This window comes from Syngnathus floridae, chromosome 10 (assembly GCF_059516105.1).
Source record: "Syngnathus floridae isolate MCC-2025c chromosome 10, RoL_Sflo_1.0, whole genome shotgun sequence".
Taxonomy (NCBI): Eukaryota; Metazoa; Chordata; class Actinopteri; order Syngnathiformes; family Syngnathidae; genus Syngnathus; species Syngnathus floridae.
Window position 1 is genome coordinate 9,610,009 of NC_142422.1, and position 23,707 is coordinate 9,633,715.

A 23,707-nucleotide genomic window follows, 5' to 3' on the forward strand; every position below is an offset into this window, starting at 1 on the left:
TAGTGGTTTCTGTGGAAAATGTTCTGTGCCACGCTATATTATTATACGCTATATATATTATACGCTATATATATTATACGCTATATATATTATATTAATGCCTTTGTTGAGATGTTCACTACCGACCAGCATCCAATCTGACCAAGTCATGGCATCATCAACACCTTTGAAACAGCTTAAATAAAATTGTAGTTTCCTGGGAAATATGCAGTGCCACTTATACCAATCGCAATTTCTCTTTTATTGCCTTTGTTATAACGTCCAATAAATACAATACAATACAATACAATACAATACAATACAATACAATACAATACAATACAATACAATACAATACAATACAATACAATACAATACAATACATCTTTATTTAGATAGCACTTTCACAACAATTTTCACCATAAATAAATTTCTGGGTATTTCACACCGCTTTGGATAAAAATAATAATAATAATAATAATGATAATAATTAACAATAATAATAATCGTTTTTAGGTCACTGTCTCACACACAGGACTAAGTTGTGTTTGTGGTGAATGTCAGCCATGTGTCATGGCCACACATGAACACACGAATCTTTTTCACAAAATACTGAATTGTTGGCTTTGGTAGCAATAACATTTTCTCTCTCTGTGTCTGAGTGTCCTCATTGGACTTTTCTCTTTTGCAGTCAAATTCTGAGGTATTTCCCTTACATTGCCTGGCAAGCAAAGTGACCGGTTGGTTTTAGCTTGTTTACTTTACCAAGGGACGTTTAATCATCACAACTTTATAATCCATACTTTCCGAATTGGCCAATAATATAATGATCCCAACAGACCAAGCCCTGCTCTTAGGCAATAACAGCCAGATGACGAATTATAAAGTTTGAAACACTGAAAATGGACACTATAAAAAAAGAAGCTGTCTGTCTGAACCTCAGACAGTGGTGTGTACGTGCGTGTTGCAGCTGGCAGATCTTGGTATATCATTGACTATTTCTTTGCATAAGAAAACAAGCAGTGCCACTAAGATGTCTGCTACCGTCACATCATTCCCTCTCAAGGACACTGTGATTGACAAAAACACCACCTTTGCTTCACCTAGTTTGACATTGGCATGTAGAGGTGCACCCATGTGGAAAAAAACAGCATGGAAGGAGTTGGGAGGAACATGGCAGCTCTGGTCTTTGCTGTGAACCTTTGTCATCCATAGCTCCGCATGTCATGGCTGAGTGGCAGTGAGCAAGCCAAAGCTTCCATGTCAGCCAAACCCCAGGTCTAGAGAGTAGGTCAGAGCTGTTCTACTCAGCTTGGAGGCAAAGAATGGAAAAAATAGGGTTTGTTTTCCTTTTCACATTGCCAGGTCTTTTAGGAAATGGACACTCCTGCTATGCAACATCAGGTCTGGTCGGCTTTGAGGAGGAGTCTGAGATGAGTGCTGTGACAAACCATATGCTGCTCAGATATATAAGAGGCCTGGTTTGGAAATCGGGAAATTAATCAGTCTTTTCCAGGATATTTTAGCACATTTTCTCCAAGCAGTGCATATTCTTATAAATAAACTGCATGATTACACTTGACGCTGTTGGCCTGCAGAGGAATAAAATTTAACTGGGGCTGACATGAGGTTTTGCGTGTCCTTGATACAATTGGTACACTTCCTCCTCTAACCCAGGCTTCTGCCAAGCATGTACCACTTTGTGACAAGTGACGCTTGATGACTCATGTCTCAAGTTAAAATGCATCTGAATCCGAAAGTCACGCAGTAACAATGACATCGCAATAATCCCGTTGCTTCAACATCTTTCAAATTTCCTCTCACAATGCCAACATCTTTCTCCTGTCATGCTGTAACTCACAGGCAGAGCACCGCTAGAAGATAATGATGGTAATGTGTTTAAGTCTTAGGAACACCGGACCATCAGCGAGATCTGATGACCTCATTATTTCTCATTAGTTTCCCAGAGGCACCTAGATGAAGCCTTTAAAGGTGATCCAGAGGTTAATCCTACTGGGAGAATGAACCCGCTCCCCTGTATCTGTTTGTGGAGCTGCTCAACAATCCACTGACTCGGCCAGCAGACTTGCTGGTGGTCAATGTGGGAGATTTTCCAGTGTCGTAGATAGCCTACACTGTCCTAGATAGCCTTTTGCCTGACAACTGGACAGAGGGATAGCGGTCTGTTATAATGATCTCTTCCCTACTCATTCCATTCTCTGATGACCTCTGATCCTCAAGCTCTACCTCTCTGCATTGTAAGTCCCAAGGAGCCTCATCGATGTGCCATCCACCTCATCCATCTCATGGCAGGGATATCGTTACTTATCTTTTGTTTAGAAAAACTGTCCAAGCATTTTTTTTTTTAGTTTGATATTGTTTAATCCTGTTTTGTACTGATACTCTATCTTGTATTGTTTGTCCATACCTGGGGATTGCACAACAGACTTTGAGTGCTGGAGAGTACTGCCAGATGTTTTCTCCCTTATTATTATTGCTGGTGATGACAGGCCTGGGAGGTGTTAAGGGTAAAAGACAGTGTTACGCTTTCTAATTTGTTTTTTGATTTATTAGCTTCCCAAATTTTCCCTGAATTAAGCTTTGTTTATACTAAACCAGTTTCATTCAAGCAGGACTTGATGTGTAGCAGGAAAGGACATATATATTCTTACCTCCTTTTACTTTCACACATTTCTATTCTTATTGTGGGGTCACACATAGAATTAGATAAGAGAAAAAGTTATTGCATATGTGAAGTGATTTCAAATTAGATTTTTAATAACAACAAACCTCTATGGGAATCTTATTGATATTGCTATATAGTACGTATGTTCAGTGTTGCAACACTTTTCCATATGTTATGAACCTTTATCACACAAACTGATTGCATTGTGTGTTTGTGCGTATCCTTGGTTTGTTTAGACTACTCTGAAAAGCGTGAGACCAGAGTGAGTGGGCCGAGGCCACACTTTAGGGTTCAAAGTAATGCGGGGAGGGACCCTCTCGTTTTGGAGGAATGTCATGGAGGAGGTCTGATGGTTACTTGGAGATGGTGTAATTAAGGGGTGGGATTGTGAGAGCCTTCCTTTTCCTGGGCCTTGTAAGGGTCACAGATTAAAGCACAACCGTCCGCGCCTATGGCTTTTACACATGAAAAAATATCAGTAACAATATTTAACATACTCAAGTTGAACTGATGTGCAAGACACAGTGACTGGATGACCCTGTACCTTAGGGTTCTCTAACTGAAATGGATGTCAGTGTGAAATTAAAAGTCTTGTTTCTGCCAAGCATTACTGGTACTGTAGGTGCAGTTTAGTACAGTGCACAACGTTTTGGTTACCAATGTCAAAAGATGGTAAGATTGCATTGAACACATTGCAGTCACTGACTGGTCGATGTCATCATTTCTGTGGGACATGAATCAAATACGAAGAACACTATGCGTCATGAAAAGCATGTGGTGAATTATGACAGGACGGCAAATCAAAGCTGCTTGTGTTTTTGTTTATAGATAATAAAAGCACTGTCTTGAAATCATCTTATTTGCAGTATGGCAGACAGCTCATGAACAAAAAAACACAAGCGTGTGATGCTGTGTTGTCTGACTGAACACATCATGTGTCTTTTACAAGAGTGTGCACATAATTTCACCCAAACCCTGTCATATTCCATCCTTTGAATTTTTGTATTAGTAAAAAGATCATACTCAACTTAGATGAAAATCGGATATTGGTTATAGAAACTGACATGGTTGGCAGCAGTGGCACATCGTTCATAGCCTAAAGACATGTATTCATCCTACCGCAGTACACCGTGAGATCAGAACATGACCTTCCTGTTAAGTCTTCTTTCATGCTGTGACACAGTCTATTCACTTCCCTCTCTGACAGCATTTCTTCCATTTCTGTTTTCAAAAGTTGGTCATCAAACAACAGTTTTTGTACTACTTAAGCATGCTTCTGTAAACTCTAAACTACAGCGCTATGTGACCGGAGAGGTGGAGAGAGGCACTGCAATCTAGTTGGCAGAAAAATCACTTTTACAAAATTTACAGAAAATCACAGAAATTGAGAAGAACTGAAATGTATCTTTACCTACACTTTTGGTCTTTGATTACAGTCTTTTATGTATTTTTGAATTCATTACACAATTTTGTTGGTTTGATATTGCGCTATTTACAGTGTTCTATCACAATCTGGCTCGCATTCCTTATGGAGGAGATATAAACCAGATACATGTTTACAATTCTGAAATATACTGTTGTGATCTGAACTTCACTGTTCTGTACTGGATTGCTTAATGGATTTTTTACTTTTATGTAAAGAGAACTAGGAGCTGGTGCAATCTGCTGTTGAATTGTAGGCCAGTTGGACATCATTGGTGTTTCTGCTTATTTTTTGTTCTCTCAAAAGAAGAAAAATAACTCAGGATTGACCATGCACTGGTGGGAAGTCATTCACAAGCCACTGGCAGTTTTTTCGAGGCACACACTGTGTAATCCACCCCCCAACCCCTGAAACTCCAGAGCTCTCAATCAACTCCAGATGAGAGGGCTGATCAGCTGGACCCTAATGTCTCTTTTTCTCTCTCCAGGGTGCAGGATAGAGAACTGCGAGTCTTGCTTCAGTAAAGACTTTTGCACCAAATGCAAGTCAGGTTTTTACCTGCACAAAGGGCGATGCTATGACAAGTGCCCCGAGGGCTTTGCCCCACTGGAGGACACCATGGAGTGTGGAGGTAAGCAACACAAAAATGAAAAGAACGCACATGTTCATACGTTGTATATTCTCTAAATATTCAAAACAAGCAGTCCACAAGCTTATGTCATCCCCGTAAAGCTGCATCACGCAGTACTAAAGCTTGATCTGAGGTCTATGCATTGCTTCTAAATGACATTCTGCTGTGGTTTCCCCACACATAACTTTGTTTGTCCACAGAGGGCTGCGAGGTCGGGCAGTGGAGCGAATGGGGAGCTTGCACCAGAAGAAACAAAACCTGCGGCTATAGGTGGGGTCTGGAGACCCGGACGCGGCATATTGTAAAGAAACCACCCAAAGACACAATACCGTGTCCCACCATTGCTGAGTCCCGCAGGTGCAAAATGGCCGTGAGACACTGCAGAAAAGGTAGGAATGTCACACGGCAAAGTTAAAGTGCTTTGTGCAGCTTCCATATGCAATGAAAAGTTGACACTGCAATATAAAAGAAAATAGACGACTTCCAATCCCCGACACGGACCTCGTCCACCCTCTCACTGCTCCACCTGTCTCATGTAACCTCGACACACCACATTGTTTTTTCTTCCTCTCTGCTATTGAGGTTTTCTGTGACGTTTCTGTGCATGAAATATCAGTTATTTTCCATTGCGGGCTTGAAGGCACTTTTCTTTCTGAGGTATATTTTTCCCCCCACTCTCCCAATTCCCTTCGTAAGGACGATCTGCAGGTTACCTCCATGGTCGCCTCTGTTTCCTCCCGTCAGTTTGAGAGATATTTGTGGTGTACATTCTGAGTATGTCAGGTCATTAAATGAGAAATCAAATCTTTAGTAGTCATTTTAATGGCTCAACACACTATTTGGTGTGATGGCTGCAGTTTAAACATAAATGTACTAAATCTTAATGTACTCTCTTGTAAACATTCTTTTCGTTTCAGTTTAGTTTAATTCACCAAACAAGAAGGCAATTACAGCAACAGATAACATTTAGTCTGTCAAGTAAAGAAAACAAAATGCCAAACAGATAGAGGGAAGATCTTGAATACAGGCATGTTTCAGTGAAGTGTTGCAAGAGTTAATAAACCTCAATAAACTGTTGGTTTCTCATGTTTCAACGATACAGAAGCCGCTGCTACTGCTGCTGGAAACTGTGATTCCACCACACATTTATTTCTTAGCGCATGTCCTGTTTGTCAGGGAAATTCTCACCCACCCCCCACATACCTCCAAATGCTTTTGCCTTGCCTGCTTGACCTTTTCAAGAGACTTTACTACTATCTTTGATTAAAATGTTTTGTACGCATGGTTACTGCAGTAAATGATCTCAGACATAAAGGTGCTGATGAAACGTTATTGCCAAGTCTGAAGTGCAGAACTATTTTCATTCAGTTCTTAGAAACGAGCTGCAGATTCCCTGTTCATCCCTCACAAAGTTGCTGCTCCCTACTTACGTGGTTACCGTAAATCTCTTTTTACTGAGTAACATCTCTGTTGGGCGGGTTTAAAGCTGCGTGTAAAAATGTCACTGAATGTACGTACATCCCAGCAGTTCCTAACCTTGCGACATGTTTTAATAGAGGTACATTTCATACTCTGGCATGTGTTATTAATTCCCCACTGCTTAACTGCTTGTGAAAATCCCCACTTGACAAAAGCCAATGAAACTTAATACTCTTTGCTTTAAATAAATAAAATGTAGAAAATGTAGGCTGCTGAAGCTGAGTGGGATGAAGAAGTGAAAAAGATCACTTTCCACAAGACGTACTATTTTTATCATATTGCACGAGAGGCCTAAAATGCAGGTGATGGGTGATGTGTTGCAGCCAGTTTGAGCAGATAAAGAGAAAAAAAAAAACCTCACCATTCACCTCCAGATCTACTTGAAATATAAGCTTAGAAATCCGTAAGAGGGTTTTATAGTGGTCAAATGTGAAAAATAATCTATAAATCTGCATAATTCTCTTGGCGCTATACACAAATGTGTTTGTTAAGCGCAGAATTATGTAACCCCCATATGGATTCTGTGAATTAAACAGAAAGAGGAATTAAAACAAAGCAGCAGAGGTAAGTATATATCACTTATGGGAACACTTATCTGATCTTGCATTTCTAAGCAGCTGAAATACACTGGACTTTATTGATGGGTCTCTGTTTTCAAGCTTAGTCGAGACGTACAGGGACGATGTGGCTGATCATATTCGTTTCCTTGTGTCTGGAATGACCTAATCCCTCTGAGAAACTAGCATGGAAACTAAAGTGCAGATAATGTCAGGAGGCAACTTGTTTTTACAGCAAATGTTAAGACTGGTGCAAACCGTGTCTGATGTGTTCCATACAAGTTGCAGGTCAGTGTAAACAGCATACATCGCTCGCACTGCTGGGATTCATTAGCTAGTGTTGCCACAATAACAGTGTCTTGATTCTTCACTCTAACCTAAAGCTGAGGGTTCATCCTTTATGTGGAGGATGTATGAAATATGTGGTGGTATCAACCATATGTTGTTTTCATCCAAACTGTCAAGCTGCATTTAAGAAAACTTTTGAAGTTTGACAATTTATTGGGCTCCCACCAGATGGATTATACTTTTTTAAGGAATAGATGTTTGTAACTTTTCACCTGTATAATCTGTAGGATTTTTGCTGTATAATTTTATATGTTCGGGTTTTAAGCGAAACACACACACTCATTGGCCATCCGCCTCTGATGTCTGTGAGGTTGCCAAGTCTCTCTTTGAAGGTTGATTGAAGAAAAAAAATCAACTCCGTAAAACTGAGAATCAATCGGAGGCCCTGGCTTCGTGTACGTCAGTCAGCTTCTGGGAGTTTGCTGGATGAACGCAAAGCATCACCTTTGAGGTGGAAATACACCTAACAAACATAAACTCAGATTTCTTTTTTTTTTTTTTTTTTTAATATAAATACTGGTACCTCCAATACATTCATGGTGATGCTGCATAACCTCAAGGCTGCCAGCGTTGTTGATCTGCGTGCACGTGTGTGTTTTACTTAAAACCCGGAAATGACGCACATTTCTCAGAGGCTCGCCCCACGCTATCAGCGCGTATTTAAACGCCGTTCTCCTGTCACTTGTAAGCCCGCGAAGTTGCACATTCACGAAAGGTGAAGCGCAAAGAGGCGAGGAATCACCGTAATTACAACAATGTGTTTGTATCATGCAAAAAACTATACCAGTATTATTATGGGTGGTGAAATATGACACAGCCCTTTTAGAAAACAAATTGAGGCAATTGAGGCAGAATGTACCTCACAGATTGCTGACAGTCATACAAAAAAGTTTGATAAAAAAAAGATGGAATATATAATTAGATTTAGCCAATGAATTTGATACTTGTTCCTGAGCATCAGGCTCTTCTAGGGGGTTTTGATTTCTTATCTGAGTAACCAGAGACAGTTTTCATACTGTGGAGGCCAAGCCTCCCCCCAGATCCAATCTTCTGTCGTTCAAGTTCCAAGGTGCTGTCACCACAAATGCTTTCTGCATACAATACATGTGATAATAAGCATAACTGCTTCTGTTGTCATCAAGATCATCTTATTGTTTTTGCCACACTTTTACCACATGTCCTACACTTTAGAAGACAGTGTAGTCTGCAGTATTTTGCTTACGTCACTCCTCCAGAGAGCAACGTAGAAAGACTTATTTGACCATGTTGAAAGACCATTGGATATGTCTGAGAAAGGGGGAATGTTTATTTACTTTAGTCTTTGTACTAGTCTCGCACAAGAAATAATGTAAATCCAGATCCAAACCCTGTGAGGATTTGTTTGACTGATGGGATCCATGCCCAGGTCTGTCTGAAGCTAGTCTGAGTTTGGGGTGAATCTACAGTGCTCTGACGCCCCCCCCCCCCTCTGGTCATCACTGTCTGTGAGCCATCTGCTTCAGAATATCTGCCCCTGAAAAACAATGTATAGCGATCGGCCCAAATCCACTCTGCGGAGAAACACAAAAGCATTTTAGTATCTGGCAGGCTATGTGTATGAACAAGGGGGTTGCACAACTTTAGATTTTTTAAGCCATCATTTATGTATGTAATGAAAGTCAAGTTGACATTAGATAATGACATCATTGATATATATCGTGTATTTTTTCAAGTGTTTTTTTTTGAAAAATTTAAAAACAAATAAGATTTTAAAAAAATCCTGTGTAGAGAATGCGCTAAAATAATACATTTTTATTGACAATGGACAGCTCATATACCAAATTTACACACAACTTGTACAATAGAACATAACATTGTTGTGTGATTGTATTTCCAGCCAGAGAAAAATCTTCTCGCTTGATGTGCTTACCAGTGGGATAGTCAGGTAACCTTTGCACAACTGGATCCAACAGGAAGCCTATCGTCAGTCTGGGCTCACCTCTGTGGCAGATTCTGCATGGTCGGAATTTGTGGTGTTTGCAAAAAATCACGAACCCCTTCATGCATGGTGGAATAATTCCCTGCTCTCTTTCCACTTCCAAAGTGTGTGTCCTTTTAAGAGGTTCAAACAGAAGGCAAGACGGATTCCAAACTATAAACTTTTATTCACGAATGCAGGAGACAATGACCAGCCCAGCAACATGCAGGCATTATCTGTGTAAACATCCTTTCTCCGGTAGAAGAATCATCTTCATGTGTCACGCACGCACGCACGTACGCAAGCAAGACACACGCACGCACACGCACACACAAATTGGACTTTTGGGTTTGATCCTTCACAAGAGTGGACACAGCAAACACATTGTTAAATTGTTAGTGGCACACACTGCAGCAGGGGGCTCCCAAATACTCAGTTTGCGGTATTTGTGTCTTGGTCAAGGCCACCTGTGTGTTCAGGAGATGTTTGAGGTCGATGTTCCCGAACCAGAGTCCCCATGGTAGCAGATAATGATCTTTGCCACTCGGCCATGGCTCTAAAAACAGGCCATCAAAATAAAAGAGAGGCAAGAATTGCATCACGAAAACATTTGCAACTAATCACCACATTTTAAACATCACTTTAGAGTTGTTAAGTCGAGAAGTGAGCTCTTCAGCTAGTCAGTACAACACACATATGCACAAACTGACCCTCGTCTACACAAGAGCATCTTTGTCTTATCTCAGCAAAAGTGGTGCAATTTGTCCATAAATCAGACAATATGTCTGAATTAGAGCAAGCACTACAGTCACTCTTGAAAGATTAAAATCAAACCAATGACCCTTTGATCTACTTGCCATGGAAAAGCTAGTACATAAATGATGAGTCCAACTCTGATTTCTGCCACAATGTAATGACGGGTGGTGATTACGGGTTATCTCTAGCCAGGCTAATATCAGATACAATTTGGATCAGTTCGTCCTGTCACCAGGAGCCAAGTGAGAAGTACTTTTTCAGGAAGCACTGATTGGCAGTTGCACTGTCATAGTGATTACGTGTAGCTCACATTGTGGACTGTTGTGCCTGAGGGAGCCATGGCTAAATCTTCGTTTAATAGGACCGCTCCATATTCGAAGACAGACGCTTGTTAGAAGATCTCAAAAGTCTCCTGTCTTGTCAGGTCAGTTTGTATCTGGATGCAGGATATCCCAGTGTGTTTCCGTTCTCTTTTTGCCACCACCATACGTTGCAAGTTTGCAAGGTGAATCAGTTCGATAAAATCTCAATTAAAGCTAATTGTAAAACTCCAAAGCTCAGCTCAAAAAGAGAATCAAGAAATAAAGTTAAAGTAAAAGTCCCAATATGTCTATAGATGTAGACCTAGTTCTCTACTAGCAATTTCAATGTATTTCCTCAACAGCGTGACTCAACCTGTGACCATCTGGTTCCAATGTTTAAGGTGTTACAGATGAGCTACTGTGACCCCCCTTTGTTGTCTTCTACAACCGCTGATTACCTTTTTACAAAGTACTAAGTGCTTCCATACCTAAATAAATACTAGGCTGCTCTCATTTTGAATTAACTGTCTTGAAACAGTCTCATGGTCCTGGTGGCTTTACACTGTATGACGCGCCATCTTCATACCACATGCATGAGGCATAAACATGGAGGTTTGGGGGAGGAGGCATGGAAGGTGGTAGATGAAAGGGTTAGCAATACTATTGGTACCTTACTCTTCATTATTGTCATTTGGTTATTTCAAGGCAGGATGACAGATGAGGGTTGCCAGCTGCATGTTTTTCAGGACTCTTCACACTCCAGCTGAGTTATGGTTCTACTAATCTGCATGTACACAAACACGAGATTATTTTTTGCACTAAATCCAACGGTGATAGTAACGTTTTTGGACAGCTGCTTTCTGATCAACACACAATATATGTCCTGAACAACTTGAACATCACGGCTGATGTTTGCACTTGGCCTGATTGTGTCACTTGTGAATTTGAGGTGCATATTCATATTCACAGACATCACAGATTGGATCATGTTATTCATAGTATGAATCACTCACTCACTGAGATCTTAAGAAAATGAGGGGCTGCCATAAACATCCCCGGGTTATATGCAAACAAAGTGGCAAAAAACACAAGAAGAGGAGAAGGCACCAAGAAATACCCTGAACAAGTGTTTCCCATGATGCCATGTGCTGCAAGTTAAACAGTTTCCCCCTATTTCCCCCTGCTGAGCAGTATATGGGCTGATATTACCCATGACGTGTTTAAGGCTGTGAAGCGGACCTTGGAAAGTATTTCAATTGATTGGCAGTTTAAGCTGTTTTTTTTTTTTTTTAACACCCTATGATACATACGTCAAACTCAAGCCTGCCGGGAAAATCCTGCCCTCCACATTATATGTCCCAAGAGACCTAGAAGTTAGTATTTTTATTTTGAAATACAGATATCTGCCCATTTTTACCGTGAACATATTCTAGATCCTACAATGCAGGTCACGTTCTATAGTACAATAGCAATTCATAATTCTAATGTATTGTTGTGTGGAGATGTTCAGTCATTAGCTGTTATTCAAAATAGCTTTGTAAATAAATAAATAATTAAATGGAGTAATTAATTAATTAATTTAGAGAGCAAGAGAGACACAGAGAGAGAGCGACAGAGAGATGGATAAATAAATATGGTGTGTGAAAACTCAAACCCCAAAGTTGTGACTGATGGTTAACATAGGGCAAAATGTGATGATATGACATGCAGAAACAAAGGCAGATGCTTTGAAATAGAAAATGGACCACTTAATGGTTAAATGGTAAATTGAAACCATTTGAACTTAATTTAATTGGAACATTTTGGATCAACCCTGGAGGCAGTACTTTCCACCACTAAATAAGGAAATATCTTAGTTTTTGTATTACTCCCATGCCGATCCAGAAACATATAGAATAAATGCCAAAACACATTGAAGCTGTTCTGACTGCTTGGTCTAATTTGTCACCCAACTATATGTTCAATCTAACCCTGTTTTAAGGAGGCCCAGTGTCAGGTTTTTCTTCACCTCATATTTAGATAACCCAAGGTCTGCCAGACCTCCACTACAGTGCTGCTGACAATTCTCCAGTCGGCAACAAAACTTTCATCATATCCCACACCATATAGATGAGGAATCATATGCATCCGTTCTTAAGCAGACTGTGAGAAACAAATAAAACTCACCAAGAAACAATAAAATCGACCTCACAGGCAGAGTAAGTCACCGACCACATTAGCAGCACTTTTTCTTGGTCTTGTTTCTACTCCTTTCCTGTCTCTGATAGGAATGACACTGGCTTGCTTGTTCCAGTTCACTCTGCCTGAGGAACAAACACGCATGTCATCGAGGAGGATGCGGCGCACATAGTTGAGAGAAGCACTTCATGAAGTCTGCTTCCAGTGATCTGACTTGTGGAGAAAAGAAGGAAATTTGAACAAGAGTGCCCGAAAACATCTGGTGCACAGTTGCAGAAACTCAGACTCCAGAAGCTCATTCTCGGCTCCCCTCGTCTCACCCCCCCTTGCTTGTCTATCTCTATATCTGGCCGTCAGTTTTATAGAGACATTACAGCTTTTAATTACATCTAGTGATTCAGAGCGAGACTTTGGATTCTGACCCAATCTTGTCCACGAGCAATGAGCCAGGGTGGAGACTTTGAGACACAACAAAGTGACAAGTATAGACCTGTTCTCTTTAGTTGGACGCACATCTTAGTGATTTTCTCTGAGTTTGTGCGCATGTGGGTGTTTATGTGCATTTCAACTACACGATAACAAATACAGGGGGCAACTAAAAGTAGAACCTTTATGGCGCTAAGTAGAGAGCATGTAGCAAGGTCCTGCACCCCACCATCACAGTAAAGCTGAATACTACAGTGATGTCACACATTAGCAATTTAAACTTAAAACTGTTTTACAAGGTTTCTGATGACATAAAAGGTGTTTATACGGCAGAGGTATTGCATACATTTCAGATTGATGTACACATATGAAAGAGGTCCAGGTTAAATTTGAAAAGAAATGCATTTGTACTGTTCACTCTACATGACAAAAACAGATATGTGGGTAAAATATTCAGAATTGAGCTGTACCGTGAATGTAGCCCAAGTCCCTAGTTTCGGATCACATAAAAAGGAAAACTGTATCCGAACGTGTGTCTGGTTACATTGTCTTTATTTATTTAAGCCTATAAGAGTTCTATGAACATATTTGTTGAGAACCGTGTTGCCTGAAAATAGGAGAGCGGAAGTTCCTGAATGATTCCTTCGGTGTGAAAGCTCCGAATGTCAGCGGTGTTTGCATCCTGCCATTTTTCTGTATGTCACGCTTAGAAAAAAAGTTTAGATATCACTGTCATAGACACTGGTGGTAGAAAAAGATAGGAGGACTGCATATGTGATTGAAAAGAAACATTCAATTGGGTGGTAACTGTCAAGAAACTACACTTTACCAGGGTACCATATCGAACAGTTTCAAAACATAAATACCCTTTGTAGTTGATTAGCAAGGTTTAGATCTGTGATCCCAATAGATTTGGACATCCCTTGTGAATTAGTGTGAAGAATTTGGATCTCGCTTTGATTTGATTCTTTTTGCCTTCCTGTTCTGTTACTCTGACAGATGCTGCTGCCTTTTGGGGTACACAAACCTCAGTGAGGTGAGACCTTGAAATGAGCGTTGAAATTGCACTGTAATCATACACATCTAAAACCAACAAGAAAATGTCAGCCATATGGCCCAAAGCCCTCTGTTTGTATTTGAATGAGACGCAAGGGGGGATTATTGACAAGAGTTTAGAAAGCCAGATGAGCTGAGCAGCAGTGATTCTTGTTGGCCTGTTTCTGTGATCCGATCTGTCGTAGCCACTCAGCTGTCCATCTGCCCCGTGTTTGACAAGTGTTTGATGCAGCGCAGGCCTTAAAGAGGATCAGACCCTTCCTGGATGGGCTTTTCCTTTTACCCTGTGCAGCAGCAGCTCTGCTAATACATCAAACACACACTCTCCTTTCTTCCACAACTCTGTGAACTAATGAGCTATTTTTATCAAACAATATGTATAGGATCACCAAAGGACACTGAACAGAGCCTCCCAGAGTTAATGCAACAATCAGAGAAAACAAAACGTATCAGCCTGCATGTATTCCCTCATCGCCGGTTATTGCTGAGGGGTCTCTGCATGATCCTGATGGCCCCTGTCTCGGTTTTAGTGCCTAAGCCTGCCTGACTTAGTTGGCTCCCCTCTCATTAGGGTCCTGTTTTGAGAGAGCGTGCCATGTTCAAACATGTGAGGGATTTCCTCATGAAATTTCCCAGTAAAGGGGGGGGGTGAACGTCCTTGTGCAGAAATTAGAATGAATCATGCGGGACAATTTCCTCCGACATTGTGCTCCATTCTGTTACAAGGCCCACGGAAACCTGGGGATGCAGACCAGTAAGAATTAAGGAATCAACGTGTGCATGCACATAAATGACCAACACTTGAGCATCAAGGCCCTTTCTACGTAAGATGGTGACTGTTTCATGTCTATGTCACTATTGCCATGAATTAAATTATTATGAGTGTCTATTTGCCTGCCTAATTATGAGCTGTAACAACTTTAACAACACTAGACGTCTGAGAACTACGACCAATCGCCACTAAATTTCATATGCACATTCCCCCATTCCCCACTTCAACCTGTAAAAACTCAAATGGCTGTTTTTTGCATCCATTCCTATGTCAACGCTCTGAAATATGGTAACTTGCGTTTTCAAATGAGCTCTTTGCCTCCATCCATCACACCCCCAAATGAGCCACATTGTTTACAAACTCTAAAGGGGTCTGTCTGTAAATAAGACCTGTTGATTAATGTAATCATAATCAAAGATTAATTACAAACCACTTCCAAATGATATCAATATGATACGTAAATTTAAAATCTTTAAATATATGCACAAAATAGAGAGGTCAGTGTCTATACTGTATGCAAATAAGTGTGGGTTGCACAGAATGTATATACGTTAGCTTGTGAAAGTATTCAGCCCCCCTCTAACATTTAGAACACAATCACAAATATAGTCATAAAACCATAGAAAGTGTCTAGTAGTGTGATAATATTGTTACAACAACAAATGTGTAGATAATGCAAGAGTAATGAAGGAATATAAAGTATTATGTATTGGGAGGATGTATTGGTGGTCAGAAACCAGACGTTTTTTGCATATTTACCGACTTACTGTATAATAATTCCAAAAGGACTTCTGTAATTTTCTCTTTGTCCTTGAGTCAGGACAGCGTTCACATGTGTATTAACTTTCCAGATGGGATGATCAATTTGCTACCGTGTATCCCAATGTGTTCCCAATCTTTAATTCTGTGGTCACATTATAACCACTCCCTCGTGTGCTGCTGCTGTCTATCTTCAGCTCACTTTGCCTTGACCCCATCCATATAACCATGACAAACCTATCAGCCCACAAGAGCAACACGCCTTCAGGAGCATCACCATACCCTCCCTTTGATAAATGTTGAGCTTTATATTTTTCTCATCTGAAATGAAAAACAGCAATAAGCCATTCATTAAAGTCAACTAAGCCTAATTATCCCTCATTTACCCAAGTGCCCGTGCAGCATGAGAGCCACATGTACTTAAGTCCAGATGTGTCGATGAGTCAGTCGGGAGATAGGAAACCACAGCGGGGGCTATGCTCATCTCGGGAGTCCTGTGGTTGCCATGCGCATCAAGCCTTCATGACACGATTGTCTGTGTAAAAATCAATGTTTCTTATCTTAAAGTTAAAACAAAAAAAATATTCAAAGTGGAAAACAGATAAGGAGCTTCATGCGCTCATGTCATGTCATTCATGTCAGTAAATGCTCGGGAGACAGGAAAAGAGCAAATATGAATTGGTTTTATATCTGCCTGGAATTAACACTTCAGATATTGCCCTTCAAAAGAACGGAAAACTTATTGTCAAGGCATGGAACTTTTCTATTTTCTTTCTTGGTGTCTGATATAGCATACCTACACACAGTTTACATTTATATAAACATTAAACAATTTTGATTTCACTTTGGTTTTAATCATTCTCGATTCAATCAGTGCTTGCTGAAACTCAGGATCATATTAATTTTGGCAAAAAGGATACTGTGTTGACAACATTGTGGTGCATAAGGCAAGTATGTCAGTCTCACAGTTAACAATTCTGTATTCTAATCTGTCTAAACTTTCTAAGGTGGCGTTTACTCTACGTATGGTATTCGCATACTTACTACTACGTACATGTGTTTCCTCTAACTGGTCTAGTCCTTCCACACATTCCTGCTAGGTGACTTGAAGAGTGTAAATCAGGAACGGCCAACTCAAATGCTGGCGGGGTCCACAATTTTTCATCTGATCTACTAGGGGGCCTCACAGGACTGTGCACTGCCTGACCAGATGTATAATGAAAATGTAATATTTAACATGAGCAAAATACATGCATACTTTACATGCTCTTAATGCGTAATATATATTACAGTCTTGATAGTAAATTTTTCAATGCATGTATAATAAATCCCCTACGCTAACCTAACAACAAAGACTTTTAAACAAACAACAAATCAACCACATATTGTACTTTTTTTTTCTAAGTGCAAGGGTTATCTTGCATAAAAATTGTGGCCCACGGGCCACCTATCTCTTGTTGAAATGGTCAATGTACATATGATTGACCGTCCAGGATGTACCTCACATTTTGCCTTTAGTCAGATGTGTAGACTCTAGTGTAGTAGTCCTAGTACACTGCTATGGAGTTGGATTTTTATTATTATTATCATGAATATTGTTTGATGAAAAACCAGGTGTATTTTTCTCTTCAGTGTAAATCTTACAGAAAGTAGCTTTAAACTAATAAACTTTGCATCGGTTGGTAAGAGACCATCTGGTCCTGTGTGGGGCGCTTGTTAACGTCCTCCAACTGAGTAAGAATTACAATGGGTGACAGCACATGGTGCAGCTGAAGTCAATATACTTTTCTTTTTCAACTTTACTTTCAACTGATGCAATGAAATACTTTTAGACATTCATCATATTAATCAACAAGCTCTGTCCTTTGTTTGTTGTTGTTAAGACCATGTGATGTCAGGAAAGATGACATTCTAATGCAGGATGATGAAAATGTGTCCCACAACCAGGGCCGTAGCACAAAATTCTGGGTCCACCTCCATAACCCAAAAATGCATACATAATATTACATAATGCAAAAAGTAGATCCATACCTGCGTGCTCTGAGAGTAGAAGAGTGTCCAACCCTTCTCAAGTGGACTGGTTCCAGAGCCCAGGCTGCGTCAAGACGAATCTGACGATCAAGTTTGCATAATGTTTACGGCCCCGATTCTGCCAAAGTGGTGACGTTCCAGGTCCCAAGAGCCAGCTTCTGTGGCCTGTCATCAGACCGCCAAGTTCCTTGCCTTCGGCCATCATCCAACTCTCTTTGAACCCAACCACTTAGGTCACTCATATGGGTGGTGAGCCCATGGGAAGGGGGACCCATGTTACTTCCTTGGGCTGTGCCTGGCTGGGCCCCACGGGTGCAAGCCCAGTCACCAGGCGCTCACCGTCGAGCCCCACCTCAAGCCTCGCTCCAGAGGAAGGCCCCAGTCACCCATATCTAGGTCAGCAACCGAATAAGTTAAATGTATTCATCATGAGTTTTTGGACTGTGCTTTGTCTTCACCTCACCTCGTACTCGTTTGCCATGGATGACCCTTATATTATAGCCTCAGATAACTTAGTTCCTCGGATCATTGGGACCAATAAACCCCTTCACCATATTAAGGTGACAGCTCATGAAAGGGGCCGGTCCACCAGTTGATGACTAGATAATTATTTAGTCTGCAATATGTAGTGTGATACAGAGAAACCTCTAAACTTAAATCTTCTGGATGTCTTATAATATGATGATATGCCGCGAAAAGTCTAGTTTGAACTATCAAGTCTTGTCATTTTATGACACTTATTCCATTAGAGCAGCCAGGTTCAACAAGGCCGCCCAGATGGAGAAATGCATGGAAAGACAAAAGTTTGCACCAGATGTAAAGAGGACATTCAAAGCAGTAATACTTTGATTTCCATTGTGGGTGACTTGAGGTGAATAGTGTTGAGCTAGCCATCGATTGTCAGTACTGCAATGTGAGCTGACGGTATTGGATTTTGAGCAAGCATCACCGGTTCGACTTTCGGCTCCTCACAGACTTGTATATCCTTCATGATGATACTGAATCCCTCATTACTCAATGAGCATGCTGTAACTTACCAAGCCATCTGCACCACCAAAACACAAGACTGAACCAAACTGAACTGTTCTGTATCACTTTGAAACGAGGCCTATGAAATCAACTAAACCAACATTAAGTGCAAGAACTATCTTTTCCTCAATGTAATAGGCTGGCTCACTCACCTGTGTGAACAGTCCAGTGTAGCTACTAGTAAAGTTGGTCCTGGATGTGTTCCCTCTGTATGTTTTTGGAGGACACAAGATAACTTTAACTTATAAACTGTCAAAAATGGGGAAAAGAATCAGTTGTTTGTATTCTGTACTTTTGAGATTAGTGTGGTTAGAGGCTATGACATGACCAGCCGCTCATCAATGCCATCAATTAATTAAAGTTTTACCTGCAGACAGTGAATGTCCAGAAAAAGATTGTGTATAACTACTGTACGTTTTTTTCTCGCAACTGAATTTAGTTTTGAAATTACAATACCGCAGTTAAATTATGTCTTCGAAAGGATGGAAGGATGAGCGAGCATATCCCAGTCTTTATAAGATTAATGATCTGATGAAACAAATCACTGAATTACAGCTTTTCTTGTACAGTTGGAAGTAATGTCTCCAATGAGTCTGTTAAGAGTATGTCAGAAAAGAACTTTTGCAGTCTTGGAATATAATCGTACCTATTAATCCACCTTGAAAGACTGGAGCCAGAAGTGGTAACCCAGACAACACAAGGGAACAGTGAAATGCAGTAAAGTGTCATGTTAAACTTTGAGCAGACTGATGGATACTTTAATGTGCAGGGTCATCCGCTATTCTTTGGCCCTACTGAACTGTTTGCGGCTGATTCTTGCTGCTATGATAGACCCTCTCAGAGGGGAAAATACATGCTGTCCGTACTGACTATTGGCCATATTAATCACCTTGTCGTTCATGCATGTTTAGCCGGGACTTTTCCGCTTAGAGATGTTAATCTCTAAGCTTTCACTTTAACTTATTGTCAGTGAGAAAGAGCATCAGAGCGAATGGGTAAGCTAACATGCATTGATCCCTCCGCATATCTTACTCCAGGTTTTAGATGAGAAAATAATGGACCATATTAATCCCAACATTAGCTTTTTGACTTGGAATGTGTATGTTTTAAATCAATTTTCACCCAGCATATCGTGATAGGAAGCAGAGCATGAGAAGGAAGAGAAGCACAAAGACTAAGAGTGAATGAAAGAGTGCGACACACAGTAACCTTGTTAGAGCTTTGTGACACTGTGCAGAGAACCTTTTGTCAGTTGGTTGGCAAGATGAGAGTCTTGTAAATGATTGTTCTCCTTGTCATGGGGTTCATTTCCTTTTCCCAGCATTTGTTTGCCACAGTATTTTTCAAATATGCTACTTTTCTGCATTTTTGGCATGTTTATATATGGAAATGATATCCAACTCTGAAATGAAGCAAAACAATGAACCATATTTGAACCTTTGGCCCAGAGCTTGGACTGCATCTTGAACTTTAGCTCACCTGATGTCATCCGGCTGAGTGCCACCTACAAATCAGATGAAACGTTCAGTTTGGAAGTACATCAGTGTATAGAATATGTAACCTTTTTCCAAACAGCCACTGGTGTGTAAGTAAAGAGAACACTGCCTGGCTATGTCTCCTTTTCCCTTCACAGTGTTACAAATGTGAAGAGCCCCTTAATGGCTGATAATCCAATTCCTCCCACTGAAATCAAATCTCACTGGCGCCAGTAGTTCTCTTTTTCCCCTCACAAATGATGGGCTGCAATACAGCCAGCTTATGCAAGAGATGAGCCGCTGAATATGAATTTACCTTACTTCAGTCCACCACTTCAAATTTCTTGATTTACATGGCACCCCCCCCCCCCCCCCCCCTCGTGCTGTGATATTAATTAGCAGCCTGCGCTGAGTGGCACACTTGGGTAACAGGATGGGATTTTTTTTTTTTTTTATAACAGAATCGGATCCCATTTACCGTATGTCTTAATGCTTTCTTGAGGTCAGCCATCGATTTGTCTGAAACCACAAGCAATAGAGGTAAGATTAGGCCTTCGATTCATGCTGCGCTGTTAGTGGATAAAATCATTTAGCCTGTGGCTACAGTCAGTGGATTTGTATTTTTTCACAAATATAATATTAATATTTACTTTTTAACTTTTATGAAAGTTTCTTGGAAAATTTGGTAATTAGAAACCACAATAATGAAATACGTTCAAGAATTTTTTGTTTTGCTTCCTTCCCCCTCGTACAACAAGTGCCTCCTGACAAGACTTGAAAATTTTCCATGTTAAATCTGTAGTGGGTAACAATTTTTATTTTTTTTCTAAAGTTATTTTCATCCACGCCTGTACTAGTGTATATGACACAATGCTGATGAAGCCTATCCGCTGCTCTAACAGCTTGGTGTACTGGGGATTTTTTTTTCTTTTCCATTTCGTGTGGACTGATGACATTCTCCCTCACCCCTATATGCTTTTTTTAATTTAAAAACAAATCAAAGTAATTCTTCACAAAACACAGACAAATAAACATTGGCACTCACATTCATAACTCTGCTTGCAGATTCCTTACCATAGTTGTTTTTTGTTGACTGTGCGAAACAGTTGCTAAATCTAAATTTTTTTTCTAGCCTTGTGGTATATTAATAGACAGCACAATAACCAATAGTATGATGTGTCTAATAGTTTGTAACTTGTTCTTGGACTTTTTCCCCCCGGCATTTCTTGATTATTGCCGAGAGCCTCGTACGGGGCAGGAAAAGCAGAACATTTTGCCAAAGTATTTCTCAAGTTCATGTAGATGACACAGGAGCTTACACTCAGTGGGATACAAGGAATTGCAGGCATGTGTTTGTTTCAAACGCATACAGACACAAGCACATGAACATAAAAGAATTTCACGAAAGGTCGTTTCTGACAGCAATAAACAATCGTCCAACCACAAGCTCTGCTTCTGATTTTGAATACAAAACATTTTGATTTGCACTTGAGATATTTTTTTGTTTATTTGTTTGATTTAGATTCATTTCCATCTCAAATACAAATGTCAAGCTAGCAGAAAAAGATTATATCTGTAAAGGAAAACTAAACATTGGTGAGTTATGCTTCTGCTGTGGTGTGTAAATGCAGGCAGAACGGAAATAAATAGCATGTGAAGGATCATCATTTTCTGATAAAAGCCATTCTCCTCTAATTCAATCCTATATGTTCCACTGGCATTGTTAAAATGAAGACGGGAAATGCTTTTCAACTTTCTGTGCCTCCCGAGATAATATCATTTTTACATTTTGTGAGATTTATGAATATGTACGAAGTTTTGAAAATAATGGTCAAGTTAATTATTTGTTTCCAGGTAAACAAACAGCCTCTTCTGTGAATCATGGTAATCATCTTAAGTAATTACTTAAAAATAAGGACAAGATGATCAAAGTGCACAGGATACTTGGTGGTGACTTGAGGAAAAACTAAATGGGCTTCTCAGAGACATATGATGGATTTTCTGATTGTACCAGAATCTGGAGGAAGAGGTATATGTGGAGATTGGTTGCCCTCTAGCTGCCAACACTGAGAAGTTTGACTCTCACATGTAGCCTGAAATGACAATGATGGTAGGGTCAGGGCCAAGAAATATAGCACGATGCACAATCTACTACAAGTGGCAAGGTTAAACTTGATGACTGGAAAACATCCTAGATAAGTTCATAGAGTGCATTTGGTCTGTAATTGCTCCCATGACTTCTTATCACAATGTTCCCTGTGAAGGTTTTACTTTACTGCCTAAAATTGGATGACAAATACAAAAAAGAAAGTTGCAAGCTACAACATTGAGGAAACAATGTTTAAAAGCTGGGAAATGGTGTCATTTCTCAATGTTTGTATGAATGACACCTCTGGAAGGTAGAAGTCTGATGCGGATATTAAACACAAGTACAATGACGTGACACTTAATTGTAGAAGTTCCCAGAGTCGAACACGAGAGCTATTTTTCAGCTTTCATCTTTATTTACATTTCAAACACTTGCTGTAAATGCTTAAATGTAACCTTGTGTCCAAGGAATTCAGCTTTCCGTGTTACGGGAGTTTAATGGTGCACCAGTTTCTTTATAGCTGTCAAATATAATTTGCGTTGAGTTGATTCTCTGAAAGTGTTGTTTATCAGGCACCTAGCAACACTGTTTTGAATGAAAATTGCCTTTTTAAAGGGCTAGGAAAACGCTGCCATAAGCCAAATGTCTTTCAGGTCCAGGTTTGCTTTAACAAACATTCTCGTGCTAGAAGCCGTGCTAAAAAAATCTAAAGTGGCATCTGTTAAGCAAGTGGACAAAGTTTTCCGTTCACATTCTTCCATGTCAGGACATACAGTTTCGATGGAAGTGATGTGAACCTTGTTCTCACAGAAAGCTGTGTGTGAGAAGCTTTATGGCCATGACTTAAATTGGCAATGTGGCTCAAAATAAGCAATTGAGATTAATTGCAGGAAATAGCTCTGAGATGGTTTGATGTTTGCATGCATCTGTATTATTCATCGAGAGAGCCTATTAGCAGAGCAATATCTCGCCTTCTCATGCGTGTCAGCTTAAACAAGTGCGAATTTTACTCCAGGAATGGGCACAGGGTGTGTTTCTTGGGGTGCTTTAAAGGCCAAGTGTATGCCCATATGAGAAGGCAATTAGAGATAATGCCATTTTACACACAGTTACCTATTTTTTGGTGAGAAAGAGTTGAACAAGTGCAATAATGAGAGCCAGAAGCAACTGAAATCTTTCCCAAAACATATTTATTTTTCTCAAGCATTTCCTCCCATAATCTACCTGACTCCCACATGAACCATGGCGTGTACTTAATGTTTTTGACATCAGGACCCTCAGTCTCATTGTCCAAGTCCTCCCTTTAGATTTTAGTTGAACTTAAATTCTCTTACTCTCTCTCTCTCTCTTTCTCTCTCTCTCTCTCTCTCTCTTTCTCTCTCGCTCTCTCTCTCTCTCTCTCTCTCTCTCACACACTCACACTCACAAACACACTCACACTCACACATACACTCACACTCACACACACCTCGTTATCTTATTTGTGGCCTTGGCAGCCAGATCTCTTGCCTTGTGGTTTAGTAGCCAGCGTTTTCCCTGTCACAGAGAGTTGAGGGTACAAAACCTTCACCACACATGCTTCTATGAGAGCAGCATGTCAGTTTCCAGCATGTCTTGTCCCAGCGGGAAAACCTGGGATGGATTAACCTCGGGGTTGAGCGACGAAGTTGGGAAGAGTTGAGTTTCATAAGTTTCTGTACTTTTCTCCATATCTGTTCCATTGGCACAAGAAAGTGTTGGGGTGAACGCATAGTTCAAACCTCATGTTCAGACC

At 40.3% G+C, this 23,707-nt stretch overlaps 1 protein-coding gene across 1 annotated transcript in view; it reads left to right on the forward strand.

Moving 5' to 3' along the window:
* rspo2 (R-spondin 2) overlaps positions 1-23,707 on the forward strand; it is a 52,192-nt gene that overhangs the window by 26,510 nt on the left and 1,975 nt on the right. Inside the window, exons 4-5 of the mRNA XM_088387041.1 lie at positions 4,576-4,719; positions 4,920-5,108. Of these exons, the coding sequence (XP_088243167.1) occupies positions 4,576-4,719; positions 4,920-5,108 (333 nt within the window). The remainder of the gene's footprint in view (positions 1-4,575; positions 4,720-4,919; positions 5,109-23,707) is intronic.